Here is a 17,657-nt window from a genome sequence, read left to right as displayed (position 1 = left end):
TGGTCATTGCACACTATTCCAGAATTGTTGCCTTACGAACACCTAGGTTCATCAACGTAACTCCGACGACCAAGACTATGTATACTATTATATATATATATATATATATAATAGTATACATAGTCTTGGTCGTCGGAGTTACGTTGATGAACCTAGGTGTTCGTAAGGCAACAATTCTGGAATAGTGTGCAATGACCAGTAAGGGAAGAACTGGCATCCAAGTCAAATGTATTCAAAGTACAGTGGAGTATGCGGAAACAAAACAACCGGCGGATACGATAACATCCGGGCTGATACGGCGGTTAGCATAGTTCCTAGGCTAACGATACACGCAATGTGGAGAAGTACCAGTCAGTCATATCAAAGAAGACTAAAGTGTGCTTAAACGGGCGAGGAAGTATCCGGGCACCCAGCTGAATGGCAAAAGCCTGGTTAATGAAGTCTACGAGGGGACCAAGTTGATCCATGGAGTATCCTGGGTGCGCGTTTGAAGCAATTTGAAATTAGGACGGTATTGCCAATGAACAAAGTAAAATACACTTAGCCGGGCGAACGCATGGTCCCAATTCAAATAAAATGGTAGTCAGATTGGTCCACATTATCAAAAACAGCACTGCGCAGTAAGGCGTGACAAAATACAAAGGACTGACTGGTTACACTAGCTGATACGTACTAGCTCAGGCTAGTGATGCAAGAATGACTCTCTTAGCGAAAACACCTTATAATTACTACAAGTAATGACGTAAAATACGACCGCAATTCAAAGTGGTGGTTTGGACTCCCAGCTAGACATCCGAACATTGTTCCGTCACCTGAAACTTCATTACTGAGCCAAAACCCTTGTCACGAAAACAATCTGCACAACACACATTAACACTGTGTTCGTACGAGTAGACAAACAGTTGTTCGGACGGATAAAGTGTGTACGACCTGACGCCACGATCAATCCGTATACGCAAGCGCTTGAAACCGGAAGCACATCACATTATATGTGAACTGCTAAGAAATACCCGCAAAAATAAGTTGGCATGCCCAACCACACAATCGTGCTAGACGGCACTGTGGTTCGGTGAGTCCCCATGTGAACGTGTAATACTTAGGGAGAAAAATGAAATTCATGGTATCCAGACATCCATGATGTATTAAAAACTATTTGTGCGCGGCAAACTAGTTAAGTGAAGACTAAATCAGTCAAAAGGTAAATGGCTCACTTTTACATGGCAGATTTCATCGATTGAGGGTGGTTCTGGAAACTTGCGTGACCCAACATTTAGAGATCGCAGAAACCATCGCGGTGCAACTCGCGCAAAGTGTGCTGCGCTTGGTCTCTCAAAAGTCCCCATTGGCAAATCTAATGGATATGGAATGCACGATGTCGTAATGGGATGGTCACTCGAGAAGTCGTGTACTTTTGTCGACTCATTAATTCCGCCTTGTCCTCTTAGTACTTTCCACGTGTTTTGCTTATCAGGGCTACCGTTGGTTGTCAGTCCGGAAAAATCAGACATGAGTGGAGTGAGTCCGGAAGCAATGGCAGCGGCAGTTTCAAGACTAGACTCCATCCGTGACTGCACTGAAGAGAACACAGTAGTCAGTGCAGCTTCAGCGCGCGCAGATAAATAGTTTTTCAGTGGATCCCGAAACTGATTATTTGGTGGGAAGTAATACAGACAAACGCACAGTAAAGCCCATCCATCAGTCAGGCTCTTTCTGAAATCGAGAGACAAAAACAACGTGGCGTTAGAACGTAAAACACGCACAAGATAATCCGGAAGTAGAACGAAAATACACTTCGTGTAACAAAGCGGTGATCAGGGCCCATGTAAACATCAGCCTAAAAAAGCCAACCATAATTCGATGGTTTCAGTGCGTAGAACTGTGTCAACCTTTTACCACGCTCGCATTCATTTTTTTAAATGAACTGATGTGAATTGTAAAACCAGAACCTATCGGCTTAATAAACAGAGGCTAAAAAGAGATAAGAGGTTTAAGCGGTATCACTGCTGTGGTCATTAACTCGGGGTGAAAAGCAGACAGGCTGGGTAAAGAGGCTGGTGTCAGAAAATAACTCAATCTCTATCAGGGAGAGAAACTGGAGTTGTTCATTGCTTTGGACTTTGAATACACCAGGAATGTAAAGCTATACAGTGGGATCGGGCTGAAGTTGCTGTTTGCAGTTAACTTTCAACAAAAACAAAAAAGGATGCATCATCATCTAGAAGTTCAAAAACATAGCACTGAAGCCAAAATAATTGCGATTCGGTAGGACATAAGTTCAGAGGAAACACATAAGGGTATGTATGACCACGCACATTTCAACTGTGAATCGAAAACAGTGGAAGAGTAAAGAGTGGTGAGATTGTAAGCTGGTAATTCACCAGATCTAAAGTTTTTGTCTTACTGAGGAGCAATACAGACGAGTAAGGCAAGAAATCATGAGCGATTATGATAGTTCAATCCATGCATGAGGTACCGTGTGCCGTTGGAATCGCAGGCGATAGCAGAATGTGGTATCCCTGTGAGCTTTATGATAAGAAGCATATGTTGGGTGATAGTACCTTCCGGAGAAGCTGCCAAGCACTTGTGAGAAGAATATGCATTGGAGCATAAAAGGCAGAACAATCACACGGGTTAGTCTTTGAAATGGCACCTGATTAGGAGGATCATGGACGCTAAAGTCCTTACACTACTTGAATATCATGTTACCCAAATCCCTATAACTCAGCGTCGCTTTGAGGGGCCAGATGAATTAAATGATGCTAAAGATATCTGACTTTGGCATTCGGTCGACCAGAAGTGAAAAATACATGGGATAGGTAAATGAAAAATGCGGGACAAGTTTACAAGACGGGAGAGCGAAGAATGTGACAGCTTGAGACAATATTTGAAAAAGAGTTCGAAAAACGCACGTTCTAAGCAAGTTGCAAAGTCAAACCAAGTGACTCACATATCCGGGTTGCAGGATGTCTGTTTGCACAACTGCGCAAACAGTTCGTCGCGTAAACCGACGCAGTTGAGCGCCCTGTGTATGATAATCGAGCCATAATCCGGTAGACTGAGTCGAGCCTTTCGATCTCCCATAAACGATTGTATCACTAAAGCAGGTAAAGAGCCCGAAATTAGTTACTCAACTGCAAGTTCAAATTATACAAAAATAATGCAGGTATATTCGAGGGAAACCACAAAAATACGAGGTGCAAAATCACAGCAACCCAGCCTGGATATGGAAAAGTCATCGGAACAAGTTGGTATCACGCTCAATTCATAAGAAAAAAATGTGATAGGTGACGCAAATGATATCTTGATTAACAAAACACTCAAATGGATCGCAGTTGAATATCTCTCGCTTATCATGTTTTTCAAGTGAATAGTCTGCATAAAGGCCGCTTACTGTCTCAGTTGGGACGATATTCGATGGAAGGCTGTTTGACGGAATATAATGAGAATTGGTTAGCTGAAAACCCTTCGATAGCCCATGAACGACTGCGTCCTTGTCATGGCACATCAGGAAGGCGCAACACCCGAGCCTCCGTCAACTTAATGATGCGCTTGAACACCAAACACGAAATTAGAGGAATACCCTTATTGGCAACACATTCAGTTGAAGAATATCATGAACAAGACATTCATCTAAGATTCAGTTGAGTCTCCCATCAACATCAGAGTAAGTGCACTTTGCCAATGGCGAATATTTTGGTGTTCAAGTGGAACGTAAGGTTGACAGATACTTGGGGATTGTGCCTACCTGATTAGGCCCACCCATCAAGGGCTGCCGAAGAGTTTTCGGCAGCCTCGTGAGTAGCGTGTTTCGTCAGAAGAGACATCTTATTTTGTCCCACAGGTGCTATCGTTGCTATCGAAACGGAATGCAACTTAGTGGGCTTTTGTGCTATTCGGATCTTCACAGATGTACCCACCACCGACTGCATTATATTTACACACCTGTTATCACTGACGGTACACTAGGCAACAAAGGAAACAATCACCGGTAAGGAGGTATATTTACGTAGTGTTATTTTAAGTCCAAAAACGAGTCCCGTGTTGACATTTTGATGATGGTACATCTGTTCTACTTACGTTACTAATCAAAATCACTACCCCACGAAGTCTCATTTATCTCCCAAAATAGAACTGGCTATGCCAACGATAAATCCTGTTGCGGCTAAAAGACAGATTATTGTGCGCCTTAAACACTGTTTTCCATAACAAGCATTTGCTGCGTCAGTTATAGATTTGAGCTTTCGAGACAGCCATTTATGGGTGGCCAAATCCTAGAATAAGCAAGCCCGGTGAGTCAAACGAGTTGTTGCCACAGGACCATACCGGAACACTACATACAAGCGTTTGACGGAGAACTAGCGAACGCAGGAATTTTCCCGTTAAATATCCAGGGCTATTCCAGACAGTTTGAAGAACAGGATGAAATTACAAAAAATCTAAGGGTCAAATTTCATCCGAGAAGTGCAATATCATGCGAACGTGCGGAACTGCTCCCATGCATAGATAAACTAAGGGAAGAAAACAGCCTTTTAGGTAGTGCTTGCACCGTTAAAATCAACCGTCACCGACCCTACATAGTGACCTGTCTTGCACGCATCTCGCATTCGAGTCAATGGAGTGATCACATGTTGTCCAGCAAGAATACTAGCAACTGTCCCGATATCTCACACCAAAAGAGCAATCAAAAATGTTCGATTTTAAAACTATTCAAATAAAGACACCCACTGCAAGAAAGATTGAAAAAGCAAAAAGTGAAAACCGAAAGCGGCCGAAAGATTACGAATTGAGCACATTAAAAAACATCCACAGAACCTACTTTTGAATGTGTTCGCTACTTGTTTTTTCAGCGAGGCGTCCGTCGATACCAAAAGACGCTTGGTAAACTTAGCCTGAAAAGTGGTAAAATGAATGGATGGATGAACACTTCATTCACCTAATAAAGTACACATTGATCCTGCAAATGGTATGCCCCTCGACAGACGACTGCCACGCGAAAACAAAGAATCATGTGGAAACTACTCACAAGGTTGCTGAAAACTCGTCGACAGCTTTGAGGGTAAAGTAGCTCCCAGAAGGAAAAATCTAGTTTTTTGCTGAAGGTCGCAAAATGCCACCGTCCGTATGACTTGTACTCATGCTTAGTTATTGGAAGTATCATTCTCTTCCTGTGCGGACAAAATATGTTCGGGGTTAACGGGCGGAATTAGCCAGTCAGCTTATTACGCGTTGCGGCGGAGAACGCGATAAAGCAGGAAATATGGTAGGATGATTACAACTTGGTCGTAAAAGTATTGCGATCAGAGTTATCGATCACAAGGTATTTCGACTAGGAAGCATGTAATCAGAATATGGAGATCAACAGGCAATTCCCGAATTACTGGGGACAACAGAGATCACGAAAACAACTTGTGTGAGCTCGTTACTGGCCCAAACTAGTTTGATGAGAGTGATGCATGTTTGGCCACACACTACCTCTCTAAATATTAGCAAGGCAGCCGCTGGCGAAAATTTACGTAAATTATTAGCAAATAAGCTAGTAAACGAACAGCATTCAATAGATTCAACTAAAACACGGGAGAGGGAAAGTACCAAACGAACAGGAGCACTGGCTGGTTTCAGGAAATAGGGCGAGAGCAAAACGCCTGAGTGTTATCCCGGTACCTGTGGAGACCATGTATCCAACACTAAAATTATCATAGTTGTTCCAGTACGGACTGGAGGATCCCATTTTAGGAAAACAGCGCAGTTTCAAGGCGAAAACTGCCAGAAATACAACATACAAAAAGGCTTTTAGTTCGAACAGAGGTGAATGTTTTTGTATCTTCATCCACTTTAGTAAATTGATGTTCTGCTGCTACAAATTCTCTAACATTGGTTGGTAGTTAATGCTAGAAATGAGTAAACACCACTTAAACAGAACTTAGTTCAATCCGAGTGATCTGTATTTGCACATTAGAGCTTACAATTTATGGTAAGAAAACAGGTACAAGGTACTAAGGGTACAATGGGGCTAAGGTAACTGAATCACTTTGGTGGTTCCATCGACATGTTCTCCCAACCACAGGAGATTGGCGTTGGCAACTATGTTCGTCCCAGTCAGTACCGTTAGTCACAGAAGCCGTATGGCAATCTTCGACACTTATGGCATCCACGCGACATCAGTTTGCCCGTCAAGGGCAAAGTATACACTGCAGTAGTGCGATTCATGCTGCTTTATGGATCAGATATGTGGCCTCAATGTGAAGCGGTTGTACGAAAACTGTCAGTGTTTGACCATCGGTATTTCTGAAGCACTGACCGGATCTAGTGGGAACATTGGACCAGTAATGCTAAGGTAGGCAAGATAGTTTTGGGTTTTATTAATCCATCTCCCATGATGGCTGAATAAATTACACTTCATAGGTTACGCTGGTTAGGACATGTACTCCACATGCCATAGAACCGCCTACCTGGTAGGGATCTTTCAGACCAACCCTGTCCTAATAGCAAGTCTTCGAGACCTGTCGAAATGCCGCTCATGTCAGAAACGTTTACTTTTAGGGAGCTCAACTTCTGAGCCCTGGAAGGTTTGGAACACACCACATCAAATGAGCGAGTCATCCTGAGTCATTTTACCTTCGCTATGGAAGTTAGAAGACAAGAAATCCGGCATCTAAGGTTTTGATTTTGGTTTTGTGCGTCTTACGGTAATTGCGTTCGACACTGGTTAGGGAAGTTAGCAAGTTTGGATAAAAAAAACGGAATACAAAGGAACACAGATCCCGTACTATGAGGGTCCTACTGTAAAGTTAACTTCGTATCAGTTCACGAGCAATAACTGACACGAATCGATAGCTTTCAGACGGATGAATGCTAATGCTTGATTTCTCATTTTGAGCGGGGAAGTTAACACTTCCGCGCTCGTTCTCATTGGGGTATGCTATATATGCAGAATGGAGCCTCTTAAGCGACCAAGACTCATTTTCCGGGAAACGTCTCTCTCTGAAGACAGCTTGTCACTCATAATGCAACTAAATTTGAGACTGAGTCCCTTGGCTCTTTTTTCCTTTCTGTAGCACTTTCTTAGTTGCAGTGCTTAAAATCAGGATATCTACAACACACACTTATTCCACTGTCATATTGGTGAAGACGAACCAAAAACATACCTTGGTCCACGACATTATATTGGCCACATCTTGCTCAGGTTTAAATAATTGCTTGGGCCAATCAAATGGACCAACGAAACGTTCGAACTCGGGTAGCCCTGGATGAACCAAAGAGTATAAGGGGGGCTGGGGTGGGGATGTCGATTTGCTGTCTGCAGAAGTTAACCAAACAGGTTCACTGAGTTCCTCTGGACCAATAAAGCCCCCAGAAGGAGACCGTTTCGGACGAGACAAAGACCTTGCGTTCCCACTGTCCATACAAAAGACATCGGACTCAGAAACTGGTTGCCCAGCTAGATGACCCTTCTGCTGCCCATCCCAATTGGCCGTCGAGTGTGAGACCCAAGTTGTTGTAGTCGAAGGTGAGGTCACAACTGTCGGAACTGTGCCGGCAGAATGGTTTAAAGCCAGACCGGGTGTACAGGAAGGACCGAGAAGAGGTGTCGTACAGGATACCTCCACGGATGAACCAATGTAATCATGTGTCCCGTCTGGACTGAGGCCGGATGTTTGAACATCTAGACAGTCGGCAAAAAAATACAAGAATGTTTTGATTGAGCGAACGATCCATCGATTTGTAATAATTCGTAAATCGTGCCTAAACGCAAAACACTAAAAAAACAACCGAACCTCTTAAGCGATCAAAAGCGAATACAAACAAGTAACTCAAGTTGTGAACCGCGCCTTCATGTCAAGATGCTCCGATTTCGCTCAAATGTCATGATAAATATCTAAAAAGGACGGACGCATCCCTAAAGATGGTTATCCTGCCAGGTGCGCACAACCCAAAACGTTGCAAATCCCTTGGGACATTGTGATCTCATACCAGAACATTTTGACCCCTCATCTGGAAATGCTGAAATTTGTGAAGGATGCTTTAATACAGCGTAATTGTAGTGAGGAAAATGTGTCTTCGTGTGTCACAGTCGGGGTTGGTAAATGACGTGAACAAAACAAAGTGTGCATTAGAATCGACGCAATAACGGGTATCAATACTGATGAATCGCCTGTATGTAAGTAACTTCAAGAATACCCGGAATTTAGCTCGTCAGCCAAAAATCTCAGACACAAGTCAAATTACACTGATCTGACGTAGCTGACGCTAGGGAAACGAGAAACCGGATCCCTGAGTTACTGATTCCCATAAGTCACTACCAAACAGAATGTCAGTGATTTGCGATCAACATTTTCGGCACATTAGTGCCTTGCGACAATACCAAGACAAAAAAGAGATGAAAACGTGAATACGACAATCGTCGTATTACGTCAGCAGACGTGTCGGCGAACACGTATTTCTTCAAAGCACACGTGCCTCCTTACTTAAAAGAAATTCGATCCTTTTGCAGTTCGGATAAACAGTTCAAAACAGACAGAGAGAACTACTGACGAACACGTCCCACGATGGTGTCAGTCCGTGTTAAATTCCTTCACTAAAGATGTATTGAACATTACTTGCTCAAGTGAATGCCTTATAAGCGGTGCTAGATGCAATCATTTACATTAGACAAACGTTTGGAAATCCATCAATAAGCCCGATGACACATGCTACCAGTTAGACTTTTGTCTCTATTCCAACGTGCACACTGAGCTTCCCGTATGATTTTTCCAATTTCTCGACCACAATCACTTAGGAGTATAGGCATCAAGCCAGGGAAATTATCTGTCCAGCTTACGTTGGACAGCTCCCCAAGCAACCGGCCAATGTTTTATTTTTATTTGTCGCCAGTAAAAATACCCTTTCAAATGAGCGGATCAAGCTGATTCGAAAGAACACTTCATCAGCTGTTTTTAGGGAATAATCCAATGTAGACTGACCTTCTTTGGCTGCTGCACATACTTTTGATTGATTGTAACCAGACTACATACTATAGGGCGGGCAAGATCAAACATGCATCTACTGAAACCTCGTATTTTTTTTTCGATATTATCTCAACTACTTGCCAGTTCCATTTAATGATTGTTTTTCTCTAGATGCCAGCAGTAGGGACAGGAGTCCAGCATCCGAAGAAGTGACTAACAGCGTAACGCCGGCTCCTCAAACCTCGTTCCATTATTCTTATCTGAGCATTTCAGGTATGGACTTTGAAACAAACCAGCCAACAAGCTGCTCTGGTGCACATTCCTGTATTTTGGAAACTGTAGTATGAGATCCATGTACCACAATCGAAATTACGGCACCTTTCCTATGTAGACACCAGCGCCTAAGAATCTCGTGTGACCCTGTACCTGCCCCAGCGAGATATGCCGACGCTAGTACAAAGCTCAGCTCCCCAGCTGAGGCTTCATTACCCGATTGAGCCCCCCTTAAGAACCAGGGTGCGTTGTCAAGTTTAACAGGAAGCTACACTGGTGGAAATAATACTCGCACTTTCTTTGTATTTCCCGCATATGCACAAACTAACTGCCATTTTGATTCGGTAAAAGATGCTTTGTATCGGAACTAAGTTGTCAAATCGAGCATAAGGAATTCATATATAGAACCAGTCACCGGCGATATCAGCGCAAAATTAGGACGTATCAGTTCATTAGAGACACTATTCGCTCACATTGACCACATATCCATCACACAGCGGCGGCGTCCTATTCAGTACAGCTGACCCTTCCATATAACTCACGTTTATCCGTGATTTTCTATAAGTCCCCTTGGAACCAAAGAACCAGACTTTCTGTTTAACCATCAAGAAGTTTTCTGAACAACAAGTTGAACCATATTATCAAACGAACCTATAAAAAGTTCTAGAATCCGCAACCTTAGGAAGCAGTAACAGTAATTGGAACACGAGAGGCAAAATACTTGGAATGAGATAGTTCTGCATGCCCACCAAGTAAACACTGGGTTTCATAACGGCCACTCTTGCTCCTCAGTGTGAGACGTATCCTTTCGAATACTGATCATTATCCAGCCAAAAGGCCTGTTGAACGTCAGTGAAAGCATGGTGTGCGTACGGATAGGGAAACCTGGGGGGAATCAGGGAGCTCTGGAAATGGAGAAAGCCCGAGTAGCTGAGAGTGAAAGCCGGCTGTTATTGGCATCATCGAGGAACCGGCGTCTTGATTATTAGGCCGAACAACCCGGAGAAAAGTTTAGTGGGCCATCTGCCCCGTACCCATGTTAATAAGCCGTCCCACTCAGCTCAGGTTTAAGTCTGTGAGCTTGAACCCACCTTCAGATATGAAGTGCACCGACCACGTCTTCACGTTACGTTAAAAGCTTGACCACTGTCATGCATACCGCCAACAATTCTCGCCGTTTTTCTCAACTTCAAAGGAACCTATCCTTACGTAGGTTGATTGACTCTTCTGCATAAACATGGTCAATAAGAAATGTCCTCGAAACTTTTGGATATTCTTCCCCATTTTTCTGGTGGCGTTTGAGTTTACAATCAACTATCCAAGAGCTTCCACATAACTAGTAAAGTTTACCAGGGATAGTCTGAATAACAATAAATAATCACTCGTGTTTGACAAGCTTTCGGTGTTCAGATGTCAAGACGCCCGAAGAAAGAGTGATGGCTGAGATACTAAGAGGTCGCGGTCGAGACGGAGAGGTTGGATTCGACCCATAAACTTTCCGGTCAGTAATTTCGCGCCTCAACCAGGCAGCTAGCTCGAGCTATCCCCAATTTTGTTCAATTCTGTTACTGGTAGCATCATGGAGCGCATTCTCCAATGGACAAAATCACATCTAGAGAAACATTAGTAAACTTAGATTGAGCGGACAGCACCGTTCTACTATTGGACAGTTAACCGTTTGCGAAAACCACTGCAAATAGAATATCCCTGTTTCGGCGTGCAAGGTTTCACCTGAGGAATTCCCATTCCCACGTATCACTTCAAATTTTCAGAATGGGATTAACCTGTCTTGGCAACTGAATAAGGCGCATCACCAAAACACGGCCAGTAGTTGCCAACCTCCATCACTTTCGTTGTCAAAAACAAGCAATACCGAGGCTAAAGAACCGTGTCTAAAAATGACCGTGACAGCAATCCTACTCTGTGGCTTGAAAACTTGGACCCTTCAACTTGAAGAGTACAAACTGCAAGACCCATTTATTTATTCACCCGTTACTGCCGAGGGAGGGATTCATCGGAGCTTGCTCCTTCGATCGTCTGACTGTATCTTTCAAACAGGTAACTCAGCTTTGTTCATTCAGTCAGTCAAAGAAGTTACTATCACACTGTGTGAAACATAGCTCCTCTTATTCTTTTTCCAAGAACATCCGGTTCGCGAAACTCTATCAATCCCTACCTGGCCTAATTTATTTACTTATCAATCATTCAGAAGTTGCGTTGGCGTGCACCTCAGTACGCTTTGAAATTCCCCCATTTCTTACTACAGGGCTATTGTCCGTGGTGCACACAACGAGTGTCTCTTCAAGAGTTCCAACTGTGCAATTTATATCCGCACAAATCGTAAGAAGCCTGCGACCTGCACTCGAAGAAATAAATTGCATTCCTGCGAATCCTGCGTGACTGGAACACAAGATTGGCACAGCACGCAAAGAAAGCACGTTGGCTATAGGTGACATGAAAAGTCAACAAAACATATCCGGTAACTCGACCAATGATTCTACATAGAGTGAACTGGACTGACTTACAATAAGAGTTGTCCATTGGAAGGAACCCGGGGCGACACTGACTATAGAACGGAGTGAACCGCCTGTGATTGGGTTGAATCACATGGGCACGCATGGGGTCGTTGCGAGAAAGAGAGGAAACAACAGGAGCCCCTCTTAGGGATAGCATCTCTGTTGGCAGATATGGGCCAGGTGGGAAATAATGGAATCGGGGACTGTATACGATACATGGTGTCCTTTGATCTGGCAGGATATGGGACTGTACGGTGTTGGTGTGGTACATATGTCCCCATTGGTTGAACTCGTCAAAATATCCAAGAGCTGGCTCCTGGTGTAACCGATTCTGACCTAAAGTCGACGCAGACCGTGGGGGCGGTATTGGCGGTCGTTCCAGGTCTTCAGCCTCTATGAGGTGGTTAGTTTGTGAGCCATTAGGAGGATATGAAACAGCCAGTTGATTAACAACTTCTTCACCAACGTAGTTCATTATTGGTACACTCTGATCATTTGGCTGGGCGGTTATAACTGTGGTTGCGGGATTCGGAGGTACTTCATTTTCAGATGCTTCCTCAGATGTGGTGTTCGTCAGAGCAGTGGCCGATGAAGCTCGGGAAAATGAGGAAGAAGAAGACGATGGGTGTAAGGAGTCAGAAGAAGCACTTTTTGTGGAACACGAAGCTCCACTCCGTTCCAGCTGTTTAGTAGCACATTGCTTCGGAGCAGTTTGAGACAAAGGGGAATGCTGAAGCTTTATGGATGAATCTGACCGGAACACTGAATTTGGGGTTTCAGTGTTAACACAGTCGATGGCGTTTGGAGGACGTATGCCTGAACTGAACATGGGACTAAGAGGTAGCGATGGAGTAAAGAGAGAGGTAGGATTTGCGTTACGTTGAGGAGTTGTCCTAACAGGTTGGATGGTATTCGGTTCAACGGGAGAGTGTGTGGCCGACGCATTAGTTGGGCGATCCAAAGTTGTGGTCAGAAAGAAATTGGGGTTTTTAGACGGCATCGAATTCGCGGCTGTTGGTGGCCGAGAGATGCTTGGGTTCGTCCGAGGAAAAGCTCGTTGTCGGGTGGCTGGGATAGGTTCAACTGACGACAAAGAAGAATAGGAGGAGCGATCATGGGAAATCGATGGATATGACGTATCTTTAGGTGGGGTTCCTGAGGTTGCCATGGCAGTAACAACAGGTTTGCTAACCGAATGGTCAGATACGATATTGAGAACCTCGGAAACATTCGCTGTAAAGTTGCTAAGTGGTGCGGCCGGAACCGCGCTGTTGATAATGCGGTTATCAAAACGGGACTGCAACGACATGGTGTTTGGTGCTCTTCCAGGTACAGACTGTAGGTGACTGTGAACTTGGCTCTCAGCTATGCTATTTCGGATGGGATGCACAGATGTATGTGGTAACCCATACCGTGCATCGGTAACAGGATGAAAAACAGAATGACCATTCTGTGACATTCTACTATTTGCGTGTTGCTCGGGCATATTATGTGTGTTAGTGCCGAGTGAGTTGGATGCGAGTGAAGGACAATTTTCTGCCGGGATGGACAGAACGCTTGTAATTGGAGTGGGTAGCTGATGCACCCGGCGAACAGGTCTATCCGAAAGGCATCCCGGACCTTTACTGTCTCCACACGATAGGCTCACAAGCGGTTTGTCTTCAATTGTACAATTAGTTCCACGCAACCAGTCACGTATGCGTTGACTGGTACCATCCGAAGGGAGCTGAGATTGCTGTTGATCATCCGCAGTAAGCTGATGTGTGTGACGACGATTTTCCGCGAAGTCCTCTAGATCCTGGGTCATACGAGAACGACATTCTAGAACGGATGTCGGTAACTTGCGATGCTGAGTACGTCTGCCGGTACAAGTAGTTGTACTGACCTTTGGAACCGTGCGACGGAGAACTCCAATGTCCTGCAACGAAATAAACATAGAACCGTGCAAGCTACACCAAAATTGGGTTGAACAATAATGGTAAACACGAAAAGGATGATCAGAAGAAGAACAGACGTGGCATGCAAGTAGCAAGCTAAGCTCAAACTGCAAACTAATGTAAAACCTGTAAACCCAATTGCTCCCCATAAAAATGAGTAGCCACAGCTTAACTGCGAAGTGCAGTAGTGACACAATGAACTGGAGTGAACCACCATGTAGCACCTTCCAGCGAGGTCTCCAATGACATGTCACAAAAGTACCCAGTAAGAGGGAGAATTTACCTTCCTCGAAGCGGTATGCCTTGTGGATGACTATCGTGTCAGGTAATAACTAAATATGTGGTCAATAACAAATGCAAGTTCTGAATTGTCAATAGCAGATCATTTGCGATAGAAAGTGAACCTGTTCAAATTTGAAGCAAGCTCAGTCGGTTTAAATTTTGCACAAAGGGAAGCTGAACTGTGCCAGAACGAACACGAAAAGTGTGGGTTAGGATTTTCACAGAAGGTACATCACAAGTGACAAGATAGCATACCCCCAAGACATCCATGAAAATTTGTAACTGGTGATGGAGTTCCGTAGTTTTGACTAAATTGTAGGTGGTATCGCACTAAGGAAATTATATTTTGGGAAAGGCGTTCGTGTCAAATTCCCTTCAGGATAAGTTAATTTTCTGGACATATAATGTAGTCGGATACCACTCGATCCTGATCACAAACATATGCACTGCAATCCATAATTGCTTTTCGGTCACAATGACCGCTCACTCGTATTACGGCAAGCGACCTAAAAAGATCAGACGGCTTGACTCTAACTTCTCTTGCACTTTTTTCACAAGGCTTCGATTGATTACATGGTTGAGCATAACCCCAGGCCGTTGTTACCATTACGCAAATTCAAAAAGCACTTCGAACCATTCCATTCTCTCTGCCGAAACCTGCCCGAAGCTGTAGCACCGAAGCACCAAATGCAATGGTTCTTGAGGGCACTACGCACTTGACGACAGTGCTTGCTAGACAATAAAAATTAGGTGAACATCTTTTATGAAAGTTTCAATTCTTTCACAGTCAGTGCAGAGCTAGATAATCTCAGTCGCAAATTTAATGGCTGGAGCAGATCCACAAACACTTTTGGGCGTGTCTGTAACAAACACAAGTGTACAGTTGCAAATTTCGACCCATTCGAATCATTCCTACCGCGACCACGTATTTTATTTGGCAGTTTGTTTACAGAAATAGCTGTGTGAGGTGTAAATATACCACCTCCTCGTGGAACGCACCTACTCCGGACTCATTTCCAACACCGTAAAAAATTACATCTGCTTTTATACCAGCTGCAAGGTGAACAAAGTCTTAATTAAGTTGACACGGTTTCTGTGCCGGCGTAACAGTGCATTGTTTCGCCGTGTGATCAATCGTCCATAGCCCCACCTTCACGCGTATTTACGTGAAGCACAAATGCATGAATGCCAGGGCCAAAGTGCAATCAAAGCTCTTGGGAGAATTCTCAGGAAAGACATGTGACTCAAGTGTTCCCAAGCGCTACAACGTGTTGGGAAAGTCTGTAAAGATATAAAGCTTAAAGAGACCCAGTTAAGTTGCACGGATAGTCATTCCATCAGATCCGGTTGGATACATCCAAGCGCCGTAAAAGCATGACCAATCAGTAGCAACTAAATTTTATTGCAAAATCTAGTCCATTAGTTCGTTTCAGACGTTTCTCAAAAGCCGGGACAGCCTTCCGTGAGCCACAGATCAACTTATATTCTGGAAAATGTGCGAGTCATTACCCATTGTCCTAGTAATTAGATGCGTGCGAGCAGAAAGATTAGGAAAATGCCCCAACCACGTAAACATGACCGGATTGTGTACCCGCGAGACAATGTCACACACACAATCTAATCCGTATGGCATTTGCACCACTGTGCGCAACGACGCTATTGACATATTATGCAAATGTTTCGATGGGTCCATAGGCCAAAGTGCACACAGCATACTAATGCTCCTCTATAGTAGGATTTTGGTGTGCATACGATGCCAGGTGGTTTGTCTAGTACGATCAATCATGGGGACACGCCAAAGCAAGGTAAGACGCAGAGTTGAATTAAGGGAGTAAATAAAAAAACTTAGTCAGTCGCAAAGCATCTATCGTCGGGTAAATAATTCGTTTGCAGCAGCGCGTTCTTAACCGGATCAATCACCTCAATAAAAAGTAGTGGCCGAATAACAACACAGAAATGGAGCACAGTCGAAATTGCACGTTGCACCTGTTCACTATGCTGACGTGCTAACCAGCAGACAGGGACCAAAACGCATTCAACAGTGTGCTTCTTGTAATTTGGAAAAAAAATTCCTATGCGTCCAGCGTGCATTGGTGGAGTAGTGGAAACACGCCTCAAATGTCCGAAGTTCACATCCCGACAGCGCCAAGGATATACATTGCTGAAGAGCTCCAATAATAGCGAAACTCGAGTCGTTTTTTCCCGCTTTAGTTTGGACTCACAAGAATAATTATACTAGGACAGGAGGACGACTGCTCAAACGACAGTGACGTGAGTGTGAACACTACAAATATCGCAACCACTTGCAACAAAACTCATTTTTTGTTGTGTTCACTTTGGAAAATGTTGCCTTTTGTCGCACCATGTTTACCACAGCCTCATTCACTGTTTTTCCTAGCGAAACGAACTTATCCCAGGACAAGGAAAAATAACGTCGATGCAGTAAATGAGCAGAATACATGGGATATTAAAATTTGGATGGTTCAAAGTAGACGGGATTATGATGGTTGAGCAGTGCTGCATACTTTTCCCGGAACGAAATCCACGAAAATTCATGGAAGTACTTAAACGATCACTGTTAATGCTCAATGCGATTCCTTGAAGGACCTTACTCGTTAAAAAAATTTAGTTTTTGAGCTTAACTTGCATCGATAACGCGAAGTTTTAGGCAGTAGTAGGTCAGCTTATGCGATGGGGTCCTACGGTCTAATTTAGATGGAAATTTACGGTAAAACGGAATGGAGGGGAAATTTAGAACTCTTTTAGAGAATCGATACTTGGGAGAGACAAACTGGCTTGAAAACCTACATTTTCCCTTCTTACCTCAGTTCAACAAAACAAATGATCCACACTCGAGTGAGAACCGAACAACAGGCCATTTGTCTCGTGCATGACACAAAAATGGCTCAATGTTATCATCACTCTACCGTAAATCTACTTGCCCAAAATGTTAATTCCCACAAACCCGAGAGAACTACAGCGCTGTTTTAACAACGGAGGGTGAATTCGTACATCAAACATACTGAGTAAAAGCTCCATCCGTTAAACGTCAGGAGTTGAGTATCCTGCCAGTTTGATCAGGGAGCGTCTCAGAATCAGTAGCAAGCAACAGTGAACGAGTATAAAATGTAATAAACTAGCTTATCAGCCGTCATCGTCATCGGCATTAATACAGTACAGTAAAATACAACATTACAGTACAAGCTGTTACCTATCACACTAGACTACGTTCAACTCCACAGATCAGAGATTTTTTCGTTAAGAGTTATACTGGGTATGGCTGGTGACATCCATGCTAGTGATGAGTGCGGCTAATGAGAGGTTAGAAGTGTCGGTTGTCCGATGGGATGAGCTTAGACATGCCGTCGATTAAAGAGGCCGTTGACTGATAGATTAGATGTAAGCCTAAAGGTCGGATATCCTCCGGGTGCAATATTCCACTTGGAGCTAAAGTGTTTCTTCAAACAAAATCATCATCATACCTCATGAAACGACTATCTGTTAGCTTTGTTTTCGCGAAAAATCCTGTAGCTGTTATCCGAAAAACGGCAAAATTGCTTTGCCGTGTAGTTAATGTAAACCCTTCGTGAAAAACAATTCAATCACATAAGAAGCGAGAGAAAAGTGTTTCGAGAACTTACAGGAAGTTTGTATGTTTACGAACGTTGGACAACAGTCCGTCTACGACAAACTTCCATCTAAGC

At 43.8% G+C, this 17,657-nt stretch overlaps 1 protein-coding gene across 1 annotated transcript in view; it reads right to left on the bottom strand.

Annotated features, from left to right (window-relative positions):
* Positions 1 to 17,657, bottom strand: part of T265_13875 (hypothetical protein) — a gene marked incomplete at both ends in the record, with an annotated part of 54,316 nt that overhangs the window by 8,888 nt on the left and 27,771 nt on the right. Inside the window, 5 exons of the mRNA XM_009170943.1 lie at positions 1,212 to 1,710; positions 2,948 to 3,095; positions 4,817 to 4,889; positions 7,146 to 7,663; positions 11,744 to 13,652. Of these exons, the coding sequence (XP_009169207.1) occupies positions 1,212 to 1,710; positions 2,948 to 3,095; positions 4,817 to 4,889; positions 7,146 to 7,663; positions 11,744 to 13,652 (3,147 nt within the window). The remainder of the gene's footprint in view (positions 1 to 1,211; positions 1,711 to 2,947; positions 3,096 to 4,816; positions 4,890 to 7,145; positions 7,664 to 11,743; positions 13,653 to 17,657) is intronic.

The sequence above is a fragment of the Opisthorchis viverrini genome, assembly GCF_000715545.1.
Source record: "Opisthorchis viverrini unplaced genomic scaffold opera_v5_112, whole genome shotgun sequence".
Lineage (NCBI taxonomy): Eukaryota > Metazoa > Platyhelminthes > Trematoda > Opisthorchiida > Opisthorchiidae > Opisthorchis > Opisthorchis viverrini.
The sequence above is the reverse complement of the archived record's forward strand: the minus strand, read 5'-3'. Positions and strand labels throughout refer to the sequence as shown.